The following is a 23,307-nucleotide window of genomic DNA, read 5'->3' on the forward strand; positions in this document are numbered from 1 at the left end:
TAGTGTTGATAATTGGACTGTTTGAAACCGTACTAATCGAGGAACTAAATGTATGAAACACAAAATAAACCCACAAAAAAAGCAATCAATTATACTTACATGAATAAATTTTTATTTAGCCAACTAAGCTAACTTTAGCTAACTAATTCAATTCATTTTGAAATCTTCAAACCAGACTATAGTGAATCCGGACTGATCCGAGTTGTACTTTGATAACGTATATATTTTTTTTTTGATTAATTACAAAATTTGTATTAAAAAGTTGCAACTTATAAAAAATAGTTAAAAAGATAAAAATAAGTAAATAAAAACAAAATTTCTGTTTATGTCTTATATGTTTACTTCAATTTATGCAAAATACTTCACTGTTAATGTTCAAATCACAATGAATCTGTATAAAAATCGGTTAGATTATAGTTAATTTAGTTTAATTTCTATTAATATTAAGTTTTGAGTGTGTGTTTTTTAGTGTTTATGGGGTTTCAGGGTATTTATAGATTAAGAACTATGTATAATTTAAACTTTATTTCATTTATTTTCAGAAAGCATAAAATAAAAATATAGACACAAAGAATAATTACAATATTATTTAAACATACACAACATGATTATCGAACAGAATGGAAATTTATATACTGCATTCGACTATACACCAACCGAATATCGATTCAACAATAAGCGGGTTTTTAAATAATAATTAGTATTAGGCTAAGAACAGAAAACAAAAAAAAAACATGATTTCACTATTACCTATATGTACAGTAATCTTTGGTTTGTCATAGCTGCATGAAAGTTTTCCAAAGAGTTTTTTTTCTTTTAATATAAATGTATTCCACATCACTTCCGCAATAAAATGATCGTTCAAGCTGAATTCGTATTAATTTATTTGTACATGTGTATTATTATTATTCCACTTCACGCAACAAACTCATCATCGAAACGAAAAAAAAAAAACTCGTTGAAAACTTTTGGACAAAAGAAACATAATAAAAGTGTGCAAATATATACAGTTTACAAGTGCTCGAGTTACTTAATTTTTATTAATTTTTTTTTTGTAAATATAATTTAGTTAATATACAAAACAATCATTTATAAATTTTTTTTTTCGCATAAAATTTCTCCAAAACAAATTTCTGTAGTATCTATTTGCACCTTTTTCAAAGATGGATTTTTACCTTTTTGATTGGATCAATTTCATTCAAATTTTTTTTTTTGAAATTTTGAAATGGTTTTTATTTGTTTAAATCTAGACTAGACTGGTCCACTGTCCCCCAAAAAAAAATCATTCTCTTCTTTTTATTTAAAAAAAACATTTTTTTTGTACAACATTTATAATATATAGTAATAACATTTTTCTGAACGGGTCCACGTAACTTTGGTTATCTTATAAATAAATATACACCTAACTTACTAATCGATGATCCATTTTCTTCATCTCACAAACAAATAACAAATTGGACGGGATCACATCACATTTGGACGGTTTCGACGATACTTTTTAGTATTATTTTTCATTTATTATTCTTCATACCAATGGCACACGATTCACATTGGATTGATGGCACAATGGTTGATTTGTTGTTGTTACATTTTATTTGACTATTTAACTACTGCTCGTCACTTCCTGTTTCACCTCGTCGGTCTGCATGTACTCATCGCTCTTGCAGACTTCCGTGGGTCTGTAGGTGTTGACGATGATCGTGTCTGGACCTGCAGTTGGATGCTGGGATTCCCGATGTCTCCTAAGATCGACTTTCCTTTGGAACGCCTTCTCGCACAGACCGCAGGAAAAGGGTTTGTATCCGGTGTGTTTCCTCATGTGCGTAATCAGGTTCGATGATTGGCTGAAAGCCTTCGAGCAGACGACGCACTTGTGCGGTTTTTCACCTGAAAAATATAAATAATGGTGGATTTAGAATCGATATTTCATTTCTACGGGTTCGGCAATATCGTGTATCTACGTTCGTTATTTTATTTTGTTACATGTCAATGATAATCTATCAACCTCATTTAGAACCTTGGATCGGCTTGATTGTAGTAATTAATCGTGGTGTTGCCCGGATAATGCAGATAATCACGGTGTAATGGATGAAGGTTTACGAGCCCGCATACAGCGAAATCGAAGTGTACATATGCAAGACTATTTTACCACAACACAACCAATTCAAAGACCCGTTTAAAAGTTGCTTGCTGCCAACACGTATTAGTTAATGGTAACTAATGCATACGTAATTATCTATCATTTAATAAACTATATTATAAAGAAAACATTCCACAATATTTGTCTTTAATCATCATTTTCCATACAACTTTAATGAGTAATGAATAATAGAACAGTCGTCAAAAATTGGAACTTTCCAAGTTCCAAAAACAACTCTTAATTGTGTAAATTCATATTTATACTTTCAATTACTTCAAATTCAATAAATTGAAATTGTTAGATTTTATAAATTCAGTGGAGAATTATAAGTAAATGCTATTATTGGCTAAAGAAGCTCGTAGTTTTATCTAATAAAGAAGAAAACACGAACATCGAATTGGAGCTATCAGTAATTTAATTATTCGGCTTTGAACGGAATCAAAATGATAAGACAGAAATCAAGCCATAGTGTGGTATGGTAAATCGCATTAAACGAAGCGAAGCGCGAAGGTAAATGCGGTGCATTGTGGATTGGAAAACGTGGTTCCATCCACATCATCCATCCGAAGAGCCATAAGTATCGTGCGAAATATAATTCGCTAATGAGCGGTTCTGTTGTAATAACACGCAAATAAAACGCGCTCTGATTATAGTGATCGGACTGGGCCGTATGCAACAACACCTTCGTTTACATTAGGCTCTTTTTTTTTACTCTCGTTCCGGCCATTATACATCGATAAACTACGTAATAACCGGCAATTTCGTGATTTACAAAACTAATGTAGTGATTACGCAACTGGGATCTTGTGCAATAAAGAAATAATAAACGAGTTCGTATGATCGAAACTATTCATATTCAGATATCAATATTCCCAAGAAATGTATTATCAATGTTTTCCTAAGTTTAGGTTAAGATTATGTTAATGCATGAATGTATATTGAACTTATATCCAAGGTTTACCAGATCTTTAAATTTGTATGAAAATTGATACTGTCTAAACCAAATTACTTATGGATCATAAATATTGAAAAATTATCCGTAATATTTGGATAAAAAAGTTTGTAAATTACTAATACTTTCAATTAATTTTCATAAAACTATATTTAACAATGACTTCTAGAGTAGTCATGGATATACGCATGTTCTTTATACAAATTTACACTATTTGTCACAAGTTACATCATTGATGATGAATACAGGTAGTTTGTCAAATATCAAGTGATGTAAAGTGTTTCATTCTATAATTTTATATTATTGCGTGTTAATACAAGTAAATATGTTGTAGCGAGAAACTACTTTATACAATACTTGACAAGTATAAGTTAATGAGTTTAAACTTGCGTAACCTTTTTTCGTAATATAATTGCAACAATTTTTGTCAATTTCAATAATGTCACGCAATCGCGACTGTAATTGCCGTGCAAAAGCAAACAACAACTAATTACTTGTGTCGCACAGGCTGTAATCTGGAGATTATTTAAACGAAGCCTATTTATAATTATTTACCGATGAGTGCTGGCCTTTAACATACTTATGCAACGGTTTTCGTCTTTTAAATTTTTGTCGTTTGTGATCTCTCGCGACACACTCTCGTGTATAAAAATGTTACACATGCATCGACGTAATTGACGTGTAATGGACGCGTAATTGCGTCTGAAATTAATAAATAAACTGCGGGGAAATTTCGCAATTAGTTAGGACGTACATGAATGCGGAATGATCTCGAAGGCAAATGAGCTGCGTAAGTGATGGCGGTGAGGGTGGTATATCGCCACGTGTGAAAAGGAAGTCGTCCGAACAGTTGCTTCACGGAAGGGGTGAAGTAAGTGAACTTCCGGTTTAGCACGCGTCCATATTACGCCCTAAGCACGCGCATCGCCCCTAATGCACCTGCATTTTTCATATTAACGATGGGTTCTGCTTTGCTAGTTCGGTCGCTCGCTCGCTCGCTGCGAGCATCCCAAATGTCCTAAAAATTACCATCGGACACATGTCATACTTTCATTAAATAACGAAAAAAACAAGAAAAAACGTGCACACAGCAACGCACACACACGACCATCGAAAAAGGACGAACACACTTTGTTTTCTGAAGCAACGGACGAATACATAAAAATGGAAACGTTCGGCCGATACCTTGTAATTATGCAAGAGCGGACGTTTACTGTGTGCTCGTTTCGAACAAGGGCGGATCTCAAGCCCGAATTATGTTGTTCGCGTAATCAAGATTCCTCCGCAAACACGCGGTTTCCTCAATTCACTTGAACTGATTCTTTCACCCTTAATCTCCTCTGATTCCTTTTCATCTCCATTACTTTATAATTGAATAGAACAAATAAGAGTAAAGATCAAAGCATTTTCCCCTTTCCTTTCTACGAAACACATGCTATTATTGAACCCTTGCTTGTTTTCTTTTTCGTTGTTTGAAAATTGACCTAATTGAATCAACATTTAAATAATTATTTGTTATAACAAATTAATAACAGCTATATTTTACATATGAATACAACAAAATATGTAATTTTATTATCTGTATTTATTAGGAAGTTAAAATCGAAATTAAACCAAATTTCAAGCATTATTTCGTGTAAATATTAGTTACTTTAGAAAAACGTACTCAATTAGGATATTTTTTATTTGATTATTAAACTTCAAGTGTTATCACAATGTTAATAGGATTTGTAATTTAGTAAAAACGTGAAAATTAACCTAATTGAAATTCTTTTACTAATATAAATCTGCATTTAAATAATTATTTGTTGTAACAAATTAATAACAGCTATATTTTACATATGAATACAACAAAATATGTAATTTTATTATCTGTATTTATTAGGAAGTTAAAATCGAAATTAAACCAAATTTCAAGCATTATTTCGTGTAAATATTAGTTACTTTAGAAAAACGAAAACGCAATTAGGATATTTTTTTTATTTGATTATTAAACTTCAAGTGTTATCACAATGTTAATAGGATTTGTAATTTAGTAAAAACGTGAAAATTGACCTAATTGAAATTCTTTTACTAATATAAATCTGCATTTAAATAATTATTTGTTATAACAAATTAATAACAGCTATATTTTACATATGAATTCAACAAAATATGTAATTTTATTAGTTGTATTTATTAGGAAGTTAAAATCGAAATTAAACCAAATTTCAAGCATTATTTCGTGTAAATATTAGTTACTTTAGAAAAACCTACTCAATTAGGATAATTTTTTATTTGATTATTAAACTTTAAGTGTTATCACAATGTTAATAGGATTTGTAATTTAGTAAAAACGTGCACGAAATCAGATTTCTAAGAATTATTTAAATAAAATGTATATAAATTGTATAAATAATATATTTTAGTCATATTTTTTTTTTATATTTATGAATAAATAATGATTTGAAACGTGCATTATGTATGCACGTATTAATAACACAGATTAAGTAAAAAATAAAATAAATGTAAATGAATAAATAATTATTAATCTACACTGTACAAAATAAATATACAAATAATATTTGTTGTTTATTTAAATTTATTTTAAATTTTACTTGGTTATAGAAAAGTATTAAGTTTATGAAATTAATTAATGTATTTTTATTTATGTTAAAGAAAATAAGTTGCTGCAGTTATGTTTGCAGTTTTTCTTTTTTGTACGAAGAAACGAACGGATTGTCCGCACGTAAGTTATGATTAAATGTACAAGAAAATGAGCGGCGAGTAAATAATGTATAAATCTGATTGACTGGTATTTGACAAGTATAAATGATGGTACAACATTATAAGTCAATTCGAAGCTATTACTTAACGTCCGCGTCGCATTAGCATTAATAACAGAGTGGACAAAACAGAAATCTTCCTCTGGTTGGGTTTCAGGTCTTTGTTTCAGGATCGCGACTGCATCGATCGGGAATCAATTTATACGTTGGAGGTCTCAACCTCTTTATCGCGAAGGCAATCGCCGTCCACCAATACCAATAATAATAATAATGTAATATCGGAATTGGAATTGAATTCCTATTATTCCATAACTCGCTGTGCAAACATTTCAGTTGTGCTCCATCGAATAATTACAAGCACGAACTGTTTGCTTTTTCCAACAAACACAAATCAACACATTTCCACAATTCCCTACGTTATACACTGTCCTTTTATTATTCTCTATATCTTTCTTTTTTTTTCGTTAAATTTACAAATCGATAGTAGCGTTTTATAATGTCACCTTTTTAATAATTTATACGAATAAACTACGTGCGCTTTGTTTACATGTGTGCAGCTTTGCGCCATTCAACACGTTATTTAAAACAACAACAAAAAAAAAAACATCAATTAACCACGTTTATTTAATACGAAACAAACGTATTCACGTGCAGTTCACGAAATGGATGTAATTTAAAGTTTTATATGGGAAATTGCGAATGTGTAATTTTGAGCAAAGTTTCGTTTCTACAAAAAAAAAATATGAATAAAAATAACAGCGACCATAAGATAATACATGTAATTTCATGTTCCAAACGTAACGGAAAGAAGTGAAAAGAGAAAGAGAGAAATGAAATGTATTGTGGAAGCAGGGCTTTGCTCTTCCACGATGCGTGCATTATTCATGCAAATAATGTAACACACCGTTCAATATAAATTATTGCTCAATGTAGTATCAGTCGCATGAATTATTTAGTATAATATTTGTTCGTGGAGAGGAAAAACGGTGTATTTATGACTCTCCTCCGCAGTTCGATATAAAAGATGCATGCAGGCAATTAAATAATAGATGTACTCACCGGTATGGATGTAGGTGTGCTTCTTCATGTCCGATTTCTGATGGAAACGTTTGCCGCAGAACTGGCACGGATAAGGCCTCGTGTCCGAGTGGATCAGCAGATGGGTGGACAATGTCGAAGACCTCTTGAAAGACTTTCCGCATTGTTGACACTGAAAAAACGCGTAAAATCGAAAAGAATCAGACAAGGCCAAACCACACAATTATAATTTGTAATTATACTTAATTTCATTTAATCAATTATACAAAGGCAATTATACAAAGTCCGTTTTGATTTCGAGTTATTTATTCCCCCCCATGTAATATTGCTAATGGAAAATCATGTTTCGTCATCAAATTGACTTATTTGTACATCGAGGAAGGCGGTGTTTCAATATTCAGGTTAAATTATAGTTAAATTTACAGAGACATTTGTCATCGATAACATTTAGATGATTAATTTTCAGTGGCGATTCGTAAAAATTTCGTAAGCAATAAAAACATTTCCTATTATATTGGAGTAAACGCTATATTGAAAATCTTAAATTGTGTTTTCATTTAATGTTCCGGTTGAAATGCAAAACTATTGAAAATGGAAATAATTTGTAGTTGTATAGTTTTTTTTTGTTGCTGTTATAATGATTTGCAAACAAGGATTTTAATTGTGAAACGAATGTCAACAGCATTGTAATGGGCCCGTAAATAACTTGCAGCGACGTATGGATTTCAGTAAATACATGTACATGCCATCAATAATGTATGCGACTCGATTCGATTTAATAATGAAATTCGATTGATTTTAAGCGTTCAGCTTAATATTTCGCCACGTCGGTGTGAACAAAAAAATAAACAACAACAGTAGATTTTGCCAAAACTGGAGGGAAAGCAGCGAGTCGGTCTTTGTGATGTCCCTAAACGAAGAATGAAATGAACACACTTTTGGTGAACGCGAGACGTGTCCCACGCAGAATACTATGCAGTTTGCTCATATTTGGAGGTGTCTGTAAATTATTTGGATTTGAAGAATTGCTGCTTACGAACGTTTCCTCTTTGAAAACTTCAATAGTCTGACCGTCGCTAACATACATGAAGCTTGCGCGTGAAAACGTAATGTATTAATCCAAATTAAATGGTGAACCGGGAAGAGGATCACAAGTATCTAAATGGAACTTATTACTCTCCTGTATATGTATATGTATTTCCAGTTTATCGGCGGTTTATGCTGTGAATTATTTAGGAGCGAACGTGTACGACGTTAATTTGAGTTACAAAGTTTTCCCCACATTAAATCTACATCAGTTCTAAATCATAGTCAATCGTATAATGATCGGCGGCGTACATTATGAGATTAATCTATTATTCAGTGCAGAAACCGCTTCGAAACTTCTCCGACCAAAGTACGCCGCGAGAACAAATGGTCACCGAGCTCATCAATAACAAATAGCTTCGAGTTCGCCGGAAATAGAAGAAAAACAACGAAAAACGAACGAAGAAAAGTCCGTCTCTTTCATATTTTCTTTGACGATTTTTGAAGAAAGTCAGCTGTTTCCGCCAATTTCAACCACAGTAAAAAAAAAGGCCGTAAAACAATATTTAATTACGGACGCAGATTTCCAATCACGCATATTTACATTTTGTTTTCTCTCATAATAATACGCATATTATATTTAGCAAATTGTTTCTTTCCTATCTAAAATAATTAATTTCTAATTTGCAAACAAAAATAATTGCTTGATGAAAATTTTATAATCATTTTCCAAGTAGGCACAAGTCATTAAAAAATTACTGCATTTTTTTTTTAAAAAGAAATAAATAACGAGGTAATTATTTGTGCCATAACTTTGAAAGCAAATGCAAAACCGTATCTCTAAGAAATAGTTTTAATCTATAAATAAAAAAACGGTCATCTTGTATGTTTGTAATGTAACTTACTTAAGTTTGATTAATTTTTACTATTACTAAATTTGGCAATAGTTGTTACTACAAAATCAGTGTTTCTCAAACGTATGAGATGCGTAATATGTTTAATGGGTTATGAAATGACAGCTGTCACCATGTGTCAAATTGAGGAACTAACAAATGACATATTGGTGCTGATTGCTTGTGATAATTGTTGTTAACTTTAGTAAATATTTTTTTATGATTTGTTTCAAATTGTGAGAAGTGAGAATTACTTAATTATATTAATGAAAATGTAGTTAGATATCAAAATTTGTAATTGCTATAAATTGGTCGTAAAGTCATCACGTGGCATGTAGACAAGTGTAAATGTAAAAACAAACAAAAAAAAACAGAAGAGAAGAAAAGGCTGTGAGACGAGTCTGGGAAATGATGATTTCTTGGATTTCGTCGGATGAATAATGAAGTCGACGGTAATGAGTGTGCCCGTTGTCCGGTGTTCTCGCGTTTCGCTTCTTCAAAGCAAATATTGTAATTAAGTTGGTGGATAAATAATTAAAATCTCCCCGTTTTGTAATTACAGCTCGGCAGCTCGTTGTTCGTTCGTCGTTTAAAAGAAAAAAATAATAAAAACAAGACGGCTACAAGTTGGGTACGTACGTACATACGTAAAGCACTGCTGATGATTACAGGTGAAATTCTCTCATCTGCATTAAAAAATTAACACGGTGGTTTAGTGGGATTGTGGGTGGGGATTGTTTCCTTCGTAATGAGATGATATAATTAGAGAAAACCCTTTCTCGTTTTAATAATTAAAAAGACTATTTTTCGTCAGCCCGAAAACTTAATGGTTAAATAATGGATACTGTGTGTGTTGTAATAATTTTTGCTTCTGTTGAATGTTGTTTTAATTGTTCGGTGTGAATTATTGATGGATGCCTGGGACGGACGGAGGACGGGTGAACCCTTCCTTCCTTCCTTCCACTTCCGATTTCTGTGTGTGCCGTGGATTTAATTGTTTTCTAATTACCGATGAGTCTCATTTGTATACATTTTATATTTTCTTTGCTGAGGCGGCCGTCACGCTATATCATTTTTGAAACTTTAATGAAATTATAATACCGCATTGGGCAGAGCCAAACACTGCTGCATTTCCCACACACTTAATTGACCGCTCTGCAATTACCTAACCTTACTCGCGAAAAGACCACCACCAACAACTCTGTGTATATTCCTGTACGTGCTTATGAAATGTACAAACTATAGGTGAATACATATATAAGGTATGATTTCAGATATATGTTTTGTTTCTATATGACGTCAATTATAGGAGTACAAATGTCATAAGTGACATCTGTCAAAATTGACAAGTATTTCACCAATAAGATAACATTCGAAGTTCAAGTTTCTAATGTACTTGATCAAGTTGTCAGAAACACTAGTAAATGTAATCCAGTTTCAATATTGATATTATTTATTGATAGATTCATTGTTTTTTTTCTAAATAAAAGAAATTGTATGTTTGTGTGAACTCACCGTAAAAGACTTTTCACCGGAAGGTCCTATCGTCGGCACTTTGGTCTGTCCATCTTTGTCGGCGTCCCACGACCACCTCGTGTCCGTCGTCTGCCTGCCGTGCCTAATAACCGATCCCTCAAGGCTCGAGTCCGGTCTCATGCTAATTATTTTCATCTCCTGCTCGCACAAACTCCCAGGAGACCATATGCTTTGGGACCTCGATCTTCCTTTCATAGACAAATTCAACGGCGCATCTTCGTCTGCGAACAAACATTCATTTATGCAAATTACGGCACACTCGTACATGCATACACATCATCATGATAATGATGATCATGACGATAAGTGCGGAATGGCACACTCACACACATCACAACACACGTAAATTACGGATCCTCGATTATCCGCGCTAATGCGCACCGCGGAATTGCACGGTGCATATGTCAATGTGTTAATGACGGTGGAAATTTATTACTTTCCTTTCGTATCCGTTGCATCTTTTATTTAAATTTTTTTTCTTCTTCTTTGAGCTTTCACTCCTCCTTCAACTCATCCACTAAACTATTTGCAACGTTAATTACTCAATAAGAGACGAACAAATATTTATCAATCAATAAAATCGTAAACGTTCATTTAGTAATCACTTAAAAGAAGATTTAATCAAAGTTACTTTTTGAATGAGGAAAAGTTGCCGAACGTTTTTTTAATCTATACTGATACATTTTCCATAAATAATAGTGGTCCATCCTAAGCGACGAACCAATTAAGGCAATATAAACTATATTTTTTTAATTATGAAACAAATCAGAAAACGTATAATGATTCTAATTGAAAATCTCATCCACTAAACATTTTGCAACGTTAATTATTGAATAAATACGATCAATAAAATCGTAAAAATGTAATTAGTAATCGCTTAATAGAAGATTATTCCAAATTAATTTAATTAAGTAACCTTTAAACCGGGGAAAAGTTGCCGAATTTAGACCACCCAAACGTTTTTTTAATTTTTATAATAGTGGTCCCACCTGAGCGAAATCTCATTCACTAAACTGATTATAATGTAACTTATATAACATAACAAATAAATAGTAATAAACTAAGCAATATTATGTTAGATTGATTGATTATGTTGTATTCTTCATTTAGATTGTATGTGTATGGAACAATGATAAAAGATTTAGTTAATTATTGTATTGGAACTTACCAGCTTTAGATTTTTCTGGAGTGCATCCTTGTTCAATGACTGTCGCTCGATCCGGACTAAGGGATTCCGGTCTGTTGACATGTGAATAAGGCAGAAAGAGTCCTGGTAAATGAGGCCACATGTAAGGCGGATAGGCGACTGGGACTAGAGGGTTATTGTACATTAATGCTCCCATTTCTGTTAGGAATTAAACGAAACAAAAATTAAATTATTTAAATAAAAAACACATTGAACTGATGTATTCAATTACCTCTCATAGAAATGTAGTCTTTGGGATGCAGATATCTGGGAGAGACTAAAGAGAACGCGCTGTATCTGGAATTGGGTAAGGGCGACCTGGGCGATGAAGGACTCGCACTCCTCGAGGACACCCCGGCTTGAGGACTACTCGACGGCGATATCGTCGGGGATCTCGGGGGCGAAGAACTCCTTCCGTTGTAGGGGGTCAGGACAGATAATCGTGGCATTCTGGAACGACGGGCAAAATCACACATTAAAATTGATATTTCCAATTTTGCTAATGCCCCCCCCTCCCAAAATGGGGACTACCTATATGTGGATGAGCAACCGCGATGTTCATTTCTGATAACAGGGACGGAACAAGAAACATTACAGCCCTAACCCTAACTGCTACACGGTCTAACTATATATATATATATATATGCAATGCACATATTGGAAATGGAAAGTATACACCGCAGCTCACTAATTACGTTGCATATTTAATACAATAATTGTGGCGTACATGTGGGGTGTAACGAATCTTGTCAATTACCACATAGGAAATGAAAATAGGATACGAATAAAAAAAGAATAGAAACAGAAGCACACACACACACACATCAACAACAACAACAACAACAGTGCGCACGTTTTCTAGGGGAGAAAATTAAAAACGCACAACTTAAATTGCGATTATAGCAGTAGCTATGAGTTTCAATTGTTTCTATACTTTTCGTGTTCATGTCGTCTGCCATATTCCGTGTCGCCTATTGCCCAAAGCTTTCTCGACGGCGGGAAATGAGGACGAAATTTTAGTGGTCTATACACAGCAAACACCGCGATTTAATGATGGCATAAATCAATGCCCTGCTGGACTTCGTGTGTGTACGTCTCTTTTGTATGATTGCAAGTGTATGAGTGTGTGTGTGTATGTGAGGGAGGACGACTCATACACATGCATTATGTTTGTGGTGTGTATGGAAAGTCCGACCGTCCGGCCTAATGCTGTTTACATCCCTAAAAGCAAAGCGATCACGCGATTATTTCGTCTATTGATCCCCCATTACCGTGATTGTCGTGTAATAGACCACGCTGGACGCATTTAGTAACAATGCTATGCATGTATACACACACATATATACTGCTAGTAGATTACACGTAACTCAATTTTTATTAGGCGACCAGAAACTGAATAGAACAAAGGTAAAAACGCGAGTTTTATTTTCCTATTCCCTCATCCAAACAGTTATCAATACGTTCATTGTAGAACCTAACAACAAATATATTTCATTTGCGAACTGCGTACGCTTCTCCTAATTAAGTACCACCTAGTTTACTCGATGTTATCACAAGGAAACATATAATAGGCATTTAAATAGTCACTATCTTCGGTTATTTCCACAGTGGAAGTGCGCAATCTTTAACATTAGTTGCAATAATAACAAACAATCTTGAACTGATATGGAATTTACCTGCTTATAATTAATGGAAACAACAAACAGTTTATCAATTTCTTTATAATAATCATACATTACTTAAATTAATTAATTAATTAGTGAAGCTAAGCTTTTCTTTAAAAAAATAATAATTTGTTACTTAATTACAAATTTACAAAGTTAATAATTTCTTCAACTTCCTTAGTTTCGTATATATTTTTGCAAATTAAATTAACTAAAAATATTCAATACAACAGGGAAATGGACGTAATGAAATATTATTGAAAACCATTTGTAAATTTAGTTTATCCATTTCATAAAGATTAATTTCATAAAATTTGCTTATAGACTACATGCATAGTTTATTTCAAAATTTCAAACACAAAATATTATTAAATGTGTTATAAAATACTATAATGTTTCCTTATTGTTATTTTTATATTGTTTCACATTGCTTTTATATACATTTTATTGTAGATTTCAAAAAACCAAATTGGAGTAAAATCTAAATGATATAGTTAACTTTAATTATTTCTTGTATAAAAGCATGTTTTATTAGAGTAAATCAATTAACTAATATAATTAATAATTGGTAATCGATGACGTTATAAAAAAGATTCAATTTGTAGCAACTATAGCAAACATCGATTAGATATTGAAATCATTTTATCTCATTCATCATTTTGTAAATAACATTATTAAATGTTATGGCTACGGATTAACTTTAGACTACAAAACACATTGTAAATGATATCAAGGATTGACGTTATTGAATGTTACTTTTTTTTATTGCATTGACGCGTGAAATCTTTACGAGGATCAACTTTACAGAAACTACAATAAACGTCTCTTCAAGAAATCTTAAAATTGATGCCAGTAAAACCATAATGCGATTATTATTATTAACCCATTCATGGTGTATGCGGCGGTCCCCCTTTTTTAAAAGGATTATATTTTATTACCCGAAAGGAAACATTTTACGGACCATTCATGTATAAAATATATGTATATATAAACATATTTTTTTCCACAGCGGAAGCACTTTTTACCTACTTAAAAGGATTTGTAGACGGCTTCCGAACTTTACAGTTTAATGTTATGTTATTCTTTCTCAAATACACATAATTAACAACACACAAATCTTATTTGATAAATGTATTAGTTAAAACAACATTATACATTTAATTAGTTTTTTTAATTACTAAATACTTAAATCGAGAAGTTTTATAACAATATAATAGAATAATGTAGAAACATAAGCAAATAAATCTATTAGAATCTAGAATATTAATTCTATAATGCTGTAAAATTACTTTATTACTTATTAAACTTCCAAACTTATTTTTTTTATTATTATTATTAAAAAATAATACAAATTAACAGAAACTTTTATAATTTAAACTTAAAATCTCTATTTTGTAATATTTTTCTTGGTTGTTACTAAGCAATAATTTATATTTTCGATATTTTACAACAATTATAAATTAGTATATAAAGTGCACATTACTTAATAAATTTCTAATTGAAATATATTATTTAAAACATAAAAGTTATTATTTTGTAATTGAATTTCAAATTAATTGAAAAACTGAATCTTTTTTGATATTAACATTTATCTTTAGATTTAGTATACTTTTTAGAATATTGCAACACCTGATTCTTGTAAAAACGAGAAACATGTTGTTTTTTTTATATATATATATAAATAATAGTATAAGTTTGTTTTTGATGTCGTCTATTCTACTTTTACGTCGATTGAAATGCAACAAATTATGTCAATGCGAAACTGATCACCTTCTCGATAGAGAGATGTTTCTGATCAATGTTACGACTCCGATTTAATTTCTATCATCATCATCATCCGTCGATTTATTTATCGCTAATTGAAAGCGTGCACATCGAAATTTCACACTGCCGGCATAAAGAAGCAAATCGCATAAATGCAAATTTAATGCGAGTATTTCCAATATTCGAAGTATGCACATTCCTAACGACATCGTTAATAATTGTATTGTTTGTTTGCTTGTTTGTAAAACGAGTTTAGTTTGTAAAATGAATTAGTCTTATTGGAATTTACCTTGCGTCGTTTAAACGAATCGTTTCAGAGATGATGCGGATTCATATGCATAAATGCAAAATTGTCTTCTTCTGTTTAGGCACTAGCACTGTAATCAAAGGCACTTCTCACTAAGCCACTTGTTGATTTATTATTGTTTCAAAGTGTTTATAAATATAATATTTGTTGTTGTTGGATTAAACTTCACGTTGTGTTTTTGTATGTGTATATATGTATAAAAAAATAAATAAATATGTGTAAAATGTTGGTGTGTTGTTGTTTGTTTGTCAGGAAGGCTCGCGCCTCGACGTTGTGTAACACCTGACTGACACGAACTGATATAGTATTATCCAAGTATACCGGCACAAGACAAACTCATCCCTACCAGACACTCAGGTAACTTTATATCCCGAAGGTATAAACACAGGTAAGTGCCGGCACGTGCACAATGTACTCTGCGCCTAAACACACCCACTTTTCACCTGCGCCATACTGTTATTGGATAGGCGAATAGAAAAGGTGTGGTTTACTCGTTTTTCAACTTTCCATTGGACGGATTAGACCGTCATCGACGGCGTACGGTTTTCACTGATTAATCCCTCTGATTCCCACGAATAAAATAAACGCTCCGGCAACATTTCATTTCATTTACCTTCTACTTCGTCTTTGCTCTCTCTCTCTCATTTTTTCCCATAAGATTTTTATCTGCTAATAAATTCTTTAACAATCCTATTACCATTAAGTCGTGCGCGTTTATTTACTGCTAATATTAATTGAAAACGATAAAAATTCATGGCGATTCTGATTAACGATTGATAACTTTTAGGTATTAATTTATTGCTTTCTCGTTTGCAATCACATCGCCATTTTGGAGTATCTACAGACAATTATTATAGTTTTTTTCTGTGTTTCTGTGTATATATATTTCGAATCATTTATTATGAAGTTGATAAAATCGGTGAACGTAACGGGGCTTCTTCGCAGATTCTTCCGTATGCACAGTCCAATTTTTTTTTGTTTTTGGGTTCGGTTTGCGCCCATTATTTCGCATTCATCGCTCTGTTTTAGTACTTTCTTTCTTGCTGCTCTTCGTTCTTCCTTTCTTGACTGGCAAGTGCTAATAATTCTGTAATTATGTTTTTGTCAAGTCTCGAAATTTGCTCTCACACCATAATTAAGTACGATAACGACCGCGGCGAGGATTTAATCATTTCTCTCTTTCTCTCTCTCTCTTTCTCTCTTCCCGCAGGAAAAACAAACATTAATAATAATGCCATTAAATTTTCGACGAAATGCTGTAGTTTAATTATTATTTATCGATTTTTTCGCCCCCGAGTACTTCACCAGCAACAATAATTACAAGTTTCTCTCGTGAAACTCATCTTTTTTATTTAAATTTTTCTGTTGCATGCAATCTGGAAACAATGTTGCTGTTATTAACGCGACAGTTCACAACAAAATTCCAACAGATTCATTATAATTTATTCATTTTTTAAGGATTTCAAAGTAATTTTTCGGTAGATAAAAAAAAAGAAGAATTTATGAAATCAAATACTCAAACAGCCACGAGCACTTCTTCAGCAGCAATAATTACAACTTTTCTCTCATAAAACTCATCTGTATTTTTTTTTATTTAATTGTTTTTCTGTTGTGTGCAATCTGGAAACAATGTTGCAGTTATTAACGCGACAGTTTGCAACAAATTTCCAACAGATTCGTTATAATTTAATCATTTTTTAAGTATTTCAAAGTAATTTTTTGGTAGATAAAAAGAAGGTGTTGCTCAATAACTACATTAACTAAATTGTACGAAATTTATGAAATCAAATACTTAAACGGCCACGAATACTTCTTCAGCAGCAATAATTACAAGTTTTCTCTCTGAAACTCATCTGCATTTCTTTTTTATTTAAATTTTTCTGTTGCATGCAATCTCGAAACAATGTTGCAGTTATTAATGCGACAGTTTACAACAAATTTTCAACAGATTCGTTATAATTTATTCATTTTTTAAGTGTTTCAAAGTAATTTTTCGGTAGATAAAGAAAAGAAGAATTTATGAAATCAAATACTCAAAAAGCCACAAGCACTTCTTCAGCAACAATAATTACAAGTTTTCTCTCTGAAACTCATCTGCATTTCCATTTTTTTACATTTTTCTGTTGCATGCAATCTGGAAACAATGTTGCAGTTATTAACGCGACAGTTTGTAAACAAAATTCCGACAGATTCGTTTTAATTTATTCGTATTTTTTTTAAGTAGTTGCTCAATAACTATATTAAATAAATTGCATGAAATTTATAAAAATCGGTTGCTGAATTTATAAGAGGGTTAAAAACAACAGTATTTTTTTTATTGTTTCCTTTCGCTCGCTTCTTATGTTTTTTCATTTTTATTTCCATAATTACAAACATTTAATTTAATGGAGGGTAATAACGCGAGATAAGATATCTTTTTTTTTGTTTTTTGGTCATCTTCGCGTGTTCACGTGGCGTTTTGTCTCTTCCTGGTCTCTTCCTCCCCCCTATCGCGAACAGTTAGATGGTCTCGAGATTATGCAGATGAGTTTTATATAATATACTGCAGGAAGATTGGAATCTGCTTAGCGATGGGTGAGATCGTTGGTGCCGTTGTGCCTCTGTCGTCGGCTGCCTGTACATGTAAATGATATATAAACGTGGATTTTTTGGGCACGTGCCATCTGTTCCATGAATCAACATCACCCAGCAACCAACCAACTAACTAACCAAGCAACCCTGGGATGAGAGCTTTCTTTTTTTTTTTCTTCTTCTTCTTCTTTCGTTCAGAGACTAATGACTTTGGTTTAACATATGCCTGTTGCAAATGTTGGTTGTCGATTCCGCATTTGATGTCGACGTGAAAACAATAGCAGCCACCCCCATCGTTCGTTGCATTATTTCAGATGGCATGAGGGTAGGAAGACCAATCGGTGCGGGAAATTACTATCACCTTGCCACACACACCAACACGTTTCCATTTCTTCTTATAAAAAATTCGAAACCCCTACTTCATAGACTTTATTAATTGATTCGTTTCATAGATTTTGAATTTTTTGTTAATAATAAGTTTTTATCTCTTTAATAAGTTCTATCTCATAAGTACTATAATTGACGATGAATATCATTTGCTAGTTCAAAACTAATAATTAACAAAAGTTGAATACATTATCAAAAAAAAAATTTACAGCCAATATTGATTTCATATTTACTCCAAACTCAAAAAAATTTTCTTCCAAAATTCATGTTTGAAGTACAATTGAAGAACTTGAAATTTTTTGGGGATCGATTGGTTTCACTTTCAATTTTCGAGTACACAAAAAAATACTGCAATTTTTTAGCAAAATTTATTGGAAATTTTAATAATAACATTATATAAATTTAATTATTAAAAGTAAGAATTTCTCATAATATATTGGGTGGAGTTTTTTGCTTCTTCTTGTGAGCAGTCTTATGCGAATGGTTCCAAACGGTTTTCTGGCTAATCTTCAGTTCCTGGGTAATGGAATAAGTGCTCGCTAAAGCTATCTAACGAAAAACGCTCAATTTTTTTTACTTTACCCAATATTTATATGCAATTACTCTCATATACTAATATACTATGGTTAAAGAAAATATACAATAAACAAATCGATTTATATGGACGCACTTTTTATTGTGTTGTTCATAAAATCTAACAAATATTAGTTTCATTAAAATAAGTTCTATCTCCTAAATAAGTTAAATAAGATATAAATTGATCTGAAAAATACTGTATAAATAAAATGTATTCATATTTATAGTCGAAAACATACAATTAATTATCTAAATTATTCTTTTACGAATTTATTAGAATCAAATTTAATCTTTATAAAATTAATTACATATATCAAATACTAATTAATTAGATCAACTAATTCCTCAATACAATGTTTATTCATTTAAAATAAACATCTATAATTATTTAAGTTGATATTTACTTTTTATATGAATATTAATATGTTTAATTGGTCGTACGACAATTTGGATATATAAACGTGAACTTCTGTACAAATTATTTTCGACAAATCTATCCAGGCACGGACTGGCCATATGGTGGTTGCTTCTGGTGAAGAGACCAGATGGGCTAATACGACGGAGGCAAGGCAAATATTCGGAGATCACGGATGTAAAAAAAGAAGAAAAAAAAAAACGAAAATTGCCGGATGCATTAAAACCGCCACCGAACAATTAGCATTCGCGCAATTATTTCCGATTTTCGGAGATGATTTTACCTTCATTATTAACATACAGTATATTTAAATAATTATCTAAAAAAACAACTTATTTTTTGTATACACTTATTATTTTTCTTTAGTTATTTGTTTTTACTTATATACCATTCTTTTATATTAATCTACAATTTAAATACGTCTTGTTTTAGTCGATTTGCTTTGTCAATAGCAGAAAATAGATAAATTTAATTATAAAAATACAATCAGACGTACAATTATAATAATAATAAAACATAAGTTACGTAAAAAGTTCTAAACTATTCAAGTTTCGAAGAAATGTACAAATAACTGATAATTTTGCTTTTGTCTTATCGATAAAACACATACCTTTATATTTTCATGATTTTGCACTTGTGCATTGTTCAGATGAAACAAATAATTCAATCATATTTACACGTATTACCATAAATAACACATTAAAATAACATAACGCAGTGTTATCACTTCAAAATAAAATATAAATCAATTCGTTTTTTTTTACAAGTCCAGACCAAAATATATTACAATTTAAAATTTTCTATCCAAACACTAAACTTAATATGTCTCATAATAATTAAACTACTTATCATATTCATAGTTATAATTCAAGTGATTAAGGAGATTATTGATGAAATTATTCTATAAATTGCAAAGTTAATATTCTCAATTTGTTGCAAGAATTGAAAGTATGTTAATAATGATTATTTCGAATAATATTTCAAGAAATATAATGAATCTAAATATATTTATATTAGTGAAATAATTGAAAAACATAACAAAGTTCTGAATCTATTGAAATAACACGAAAAAAACTAATTTGTTGTTAAGCAGATCTAAGCAAGTTGAATTTGTTTTTTTTTCAGAAAACACAACTATACCTTGAACTATTAGATTAGGAAGTAATTGCATCATTTCAAGCTTAATATCTACGTGAAACATTAAGCAATTTTATTGAACTGGAGGATAAAGATAGTGAAAACTACACTAGTAAAAATGCAATTGAAAACATTGATTGTTCTTGGAAAAAAGTCACTAAGAAATGTTTAAATAAAGTTTATCTATTGCCAAAGGTTGTACTAGAAACATCCAAGAAATTAAACACAATTAATAAGTAAATGTCGATAAAGAGGATTTATTAAAAACAGAATATGCTGATTTTTCAGTGGAAAATTTAGAAAACTAATGTTAACAATAAAAGATTTCAAAATGACAATGAAAATGTTTATTTTTGGTGAAAATGTTCCTGATTTAAGAAGAACAATTCTATTTTCTTCAACGCACTGAAAACGAAGTTTCGCTTAACGAAGTAAATCATCCAATTCGTTAATACGTACAGTTACATTGATTTTATATAACAATTAAACATGTAGCAAAAATTATATCTTAAGTGCTTCGATTACAAAGATCGATTGGTTAAAATATTTGATTGATATGTATGTTAATTATTGTTGTTTTTTTTGAATACTTTTCCTACTGAATGAATAAGTAATTACTGCTTGTAAATGAAAAATAAAACTTATACGAAAAATATACGTTGAATCATTTCGTTGATTAAATATACGCAATAAATTCACTATGTAATATTTGCGCTCGACCCATATATAATGATGAAGACATCACTTATTGAAGACACTGACATCCCGCAATCTAAATACGCATGTAAATCGCGAAGGAAGGTGTTTTGGAAATGAACGTATAATAATACGTCCTCTGTACGTGGAGCCAGTTATGCAAATCTCGATGTGTAAATGTATCGATTCAATTACGTGTCAGGAGTTTCATCTCTTTAAACTCTTATCTCCCGAAACTTTAATTGACGTACAAACGGAATCCAAGCGAAGTGTTGTTGTTAATATTATTATTATGGCTAGATGTAAATTATTTCCAGCTGAACAGATAAGGAGGTTTCACTTCATAAACTGTATGCATTTGGGTCAATAGATCCGACGTGATAAATTTATTGACAGTCTGTATTTAAATTTAAAATTATTTGAAATTGTAGCGAAACGATTGTAGTACATAATATAATTTTTTTTTTCTATTTAGTATATATGCGAGCGAACACGTTCACGTTTAATGTGCGAGGGTGACAAATTTCAATTTGATAAAATAAAAATAAATTGTTATAGGGGGGTTCGGAAACAATAAAAATATAATAATAATAAGGTGGCGTTGGAGGGATGTGCAAGTGACCCCTCGAATTAAGGGGCGAAGACCTCCCTCGTCCATATACACACACTCACTCACTCACTCTTTCCTCATTTTTTCTTTACTGTTGTTGTTGGTTTTGGATGGCCAGGTGAGGTCATTGATTTGCACACATGGTGCTATTAATTACCAACGAACCCCGAACCACTGCCACGCTCTGCAGGACTACACAGAACTTCTGCTTTATTATCAGGGATTCCGATTGTTTATGTCCCAGTCCATACGAAACAGTTACGTTTTTTTTTTGTTCCATGCCACGTTGGCAATCATCTACACGCGACCTGAGCCCTCTACATACTAGTAATATATATGAACACAACACACATAAGATTGATCCTTCATAATTTTGAACATGAAATGTATTATTTAATAATTTATTATAATTGAAAAAATAACAACATTTATTGCAAATTACATAAATAATTACAGACAATTGCAATGGTCTAAAAAAACGAATGTATTTTCTTGTTTTCGTTCTATATACAAACAAATCTTTTAGCATAATTTATTTATATGAAATAGAAAGCAAACTGAAGATTCTTTGCCATCTTTTTGGCAACTTTATTCCGTGCTCTTAGATATGTTTTTCTTTATCAGCAAAAAACTGAGCCAAGTGCAATTTCAGGTCATCATAATTACTGAAAGTTTTAACATTCAAAAAGATTTGCAAACATGATGCAAGAACAAAACTATAATAGGGATGTGACATCAATTAAATGTTTGATTCTTTCGATGCACCTTTGTAATCCCAGCATGATCTTCTGAATTTAAGCAATTCCGATTTTGTTGTGGTTTATGTTGGTTCATCAAGCTTGGATCATGATCGTTTTTGTAGACTATTCATTTTTCATTACCAGTGATGATTCGGTTTATAAGAGTGCCGATTTTATTGCGTTTGAGGTGGATAAATGCAAATATTTAATACTAATTTATGAAAATGTTCGGTTTTGCACTCATGGTAAAATTTACCCTAAACTAACAGCTAAAACGATAAAATTACGCGCAATTTCCTTCTAAAGGAAGTTAAAAGTCACATCTTTTTAAATAACAAAAAGAAAAACTAATAACATTGACAGAAGTCCTTCAAAAACAAACATAACTCTAACTATTTGTGAAAACCGAAATTACTTAAATACACAAATATGTTACGCATTTATTTTTGTCGATAACTTGAATTTACTATTTCAACATATTCAACATATTTGTGATTTTGCACTTGTGCATTGCTTAGATTAAATAAATCATTCATAAAACATTTACACGCATCACACTGTGAAATATAGTTTTATAACCATTTTTAAGGTAAAAAAAACATATGTATTTTACCTTAAAAATATGAAAAATATTATGTGAAAAAAAGCCATGATTATATTAAATAAAACTATTTACTTCATTTTATTGCATATTGATAATCACAAAACATTTCAAATTAATTTTTCAATTCTTTACGAGATTCTTCAATAAATCTTATAAAGATTTACAATTACGTGAACTGTAATTATAATTTGTTGTATCACATTATTTGTAGATGTTTTCATGAATAACTAATAAATTAAGCAAAAATTGAAATAATCAAGTAGCCTGAATAAAACTTGATTAAACTGGTAATTATAATTA

General features: G+C 31.2%; 1 protein-coding gene across 1 annotated transcript; it reads right to left on the reverse strand.

Moving 5' to 3' along the window:
• Positions 1 to 1,368: 1,368 nt before the first annotated feature.
• Positions 1,369 to 15,434, reverse strand: LOC108569388 (zinc finger protein 626-like). Its single transcript, XM_017930917.1, has 6 exons — positions 15,254 to 15,434; positions 11,769 to 11,986; positions 11,519 to 11,695; positions 10,330 to 10,571; positions 6,917 to 7,067; positions 1,369 to 1,887 (listed from the first exon to the last, which is right to left on the reverse strand). The coding sequence occupies exons 2-6, from the start codon at positions 11,983 to 11,985 to the stop codon at positions 1,604 to 1,606; spliced, it is 1,071 nt and encodes a 356-aa protein (XP_017786406.1). The 5' UTR covers position 11,986; positions 15,254 to 15,434; the 3' UTR covers positions 1,369 to 1,603.
• Between the last annotated feature and the right edge of the window lie 7,873 nt (positions 15,435 to 23,307).

Source organism: Nicrophorus vespilloides, unplaced genomic scaffold (assembly GCF_001412225.1).
Source record: "Nicrophorus vespilloides isolate i.1.1-1 unplaced genomic scaffold, Nicve_v1.0, whole genome shotgun sequence".
Taxonomy (NCBI): domain Eukaryota; kingdom Metazoa; phylum Arthropoda; class Insecta; order Coleoptera; family Silphidae; genus Nicrophorus; species Nicrophorus vespilloides.

Bases quoted from the DNA above. Each gene is read 5' to 3' on its own strand.
- LOC108569388 (XM_017930917.1), bottom strand. From the start codon at position 11,985: ATGCCACGATTATCTGTCCTGACCCCCTACAACGGAAGGAGTTCTTCG. The intron at 10,572-11,518 runs GTAAGTTCCAAT...GTTTGTTCGCAG, and splicing joins TCCAGAAAAATCTAAAGCTG to ACGAAGATGCGCCGTTGAAT. The intron at 7,068-10,329 runs GTGAGTTCACAC...GCGTTTTTTCAG, and splicing joins CCGGTGAAAAGTCTTTTACG to TGTCAACAATGCGGAAAGTC.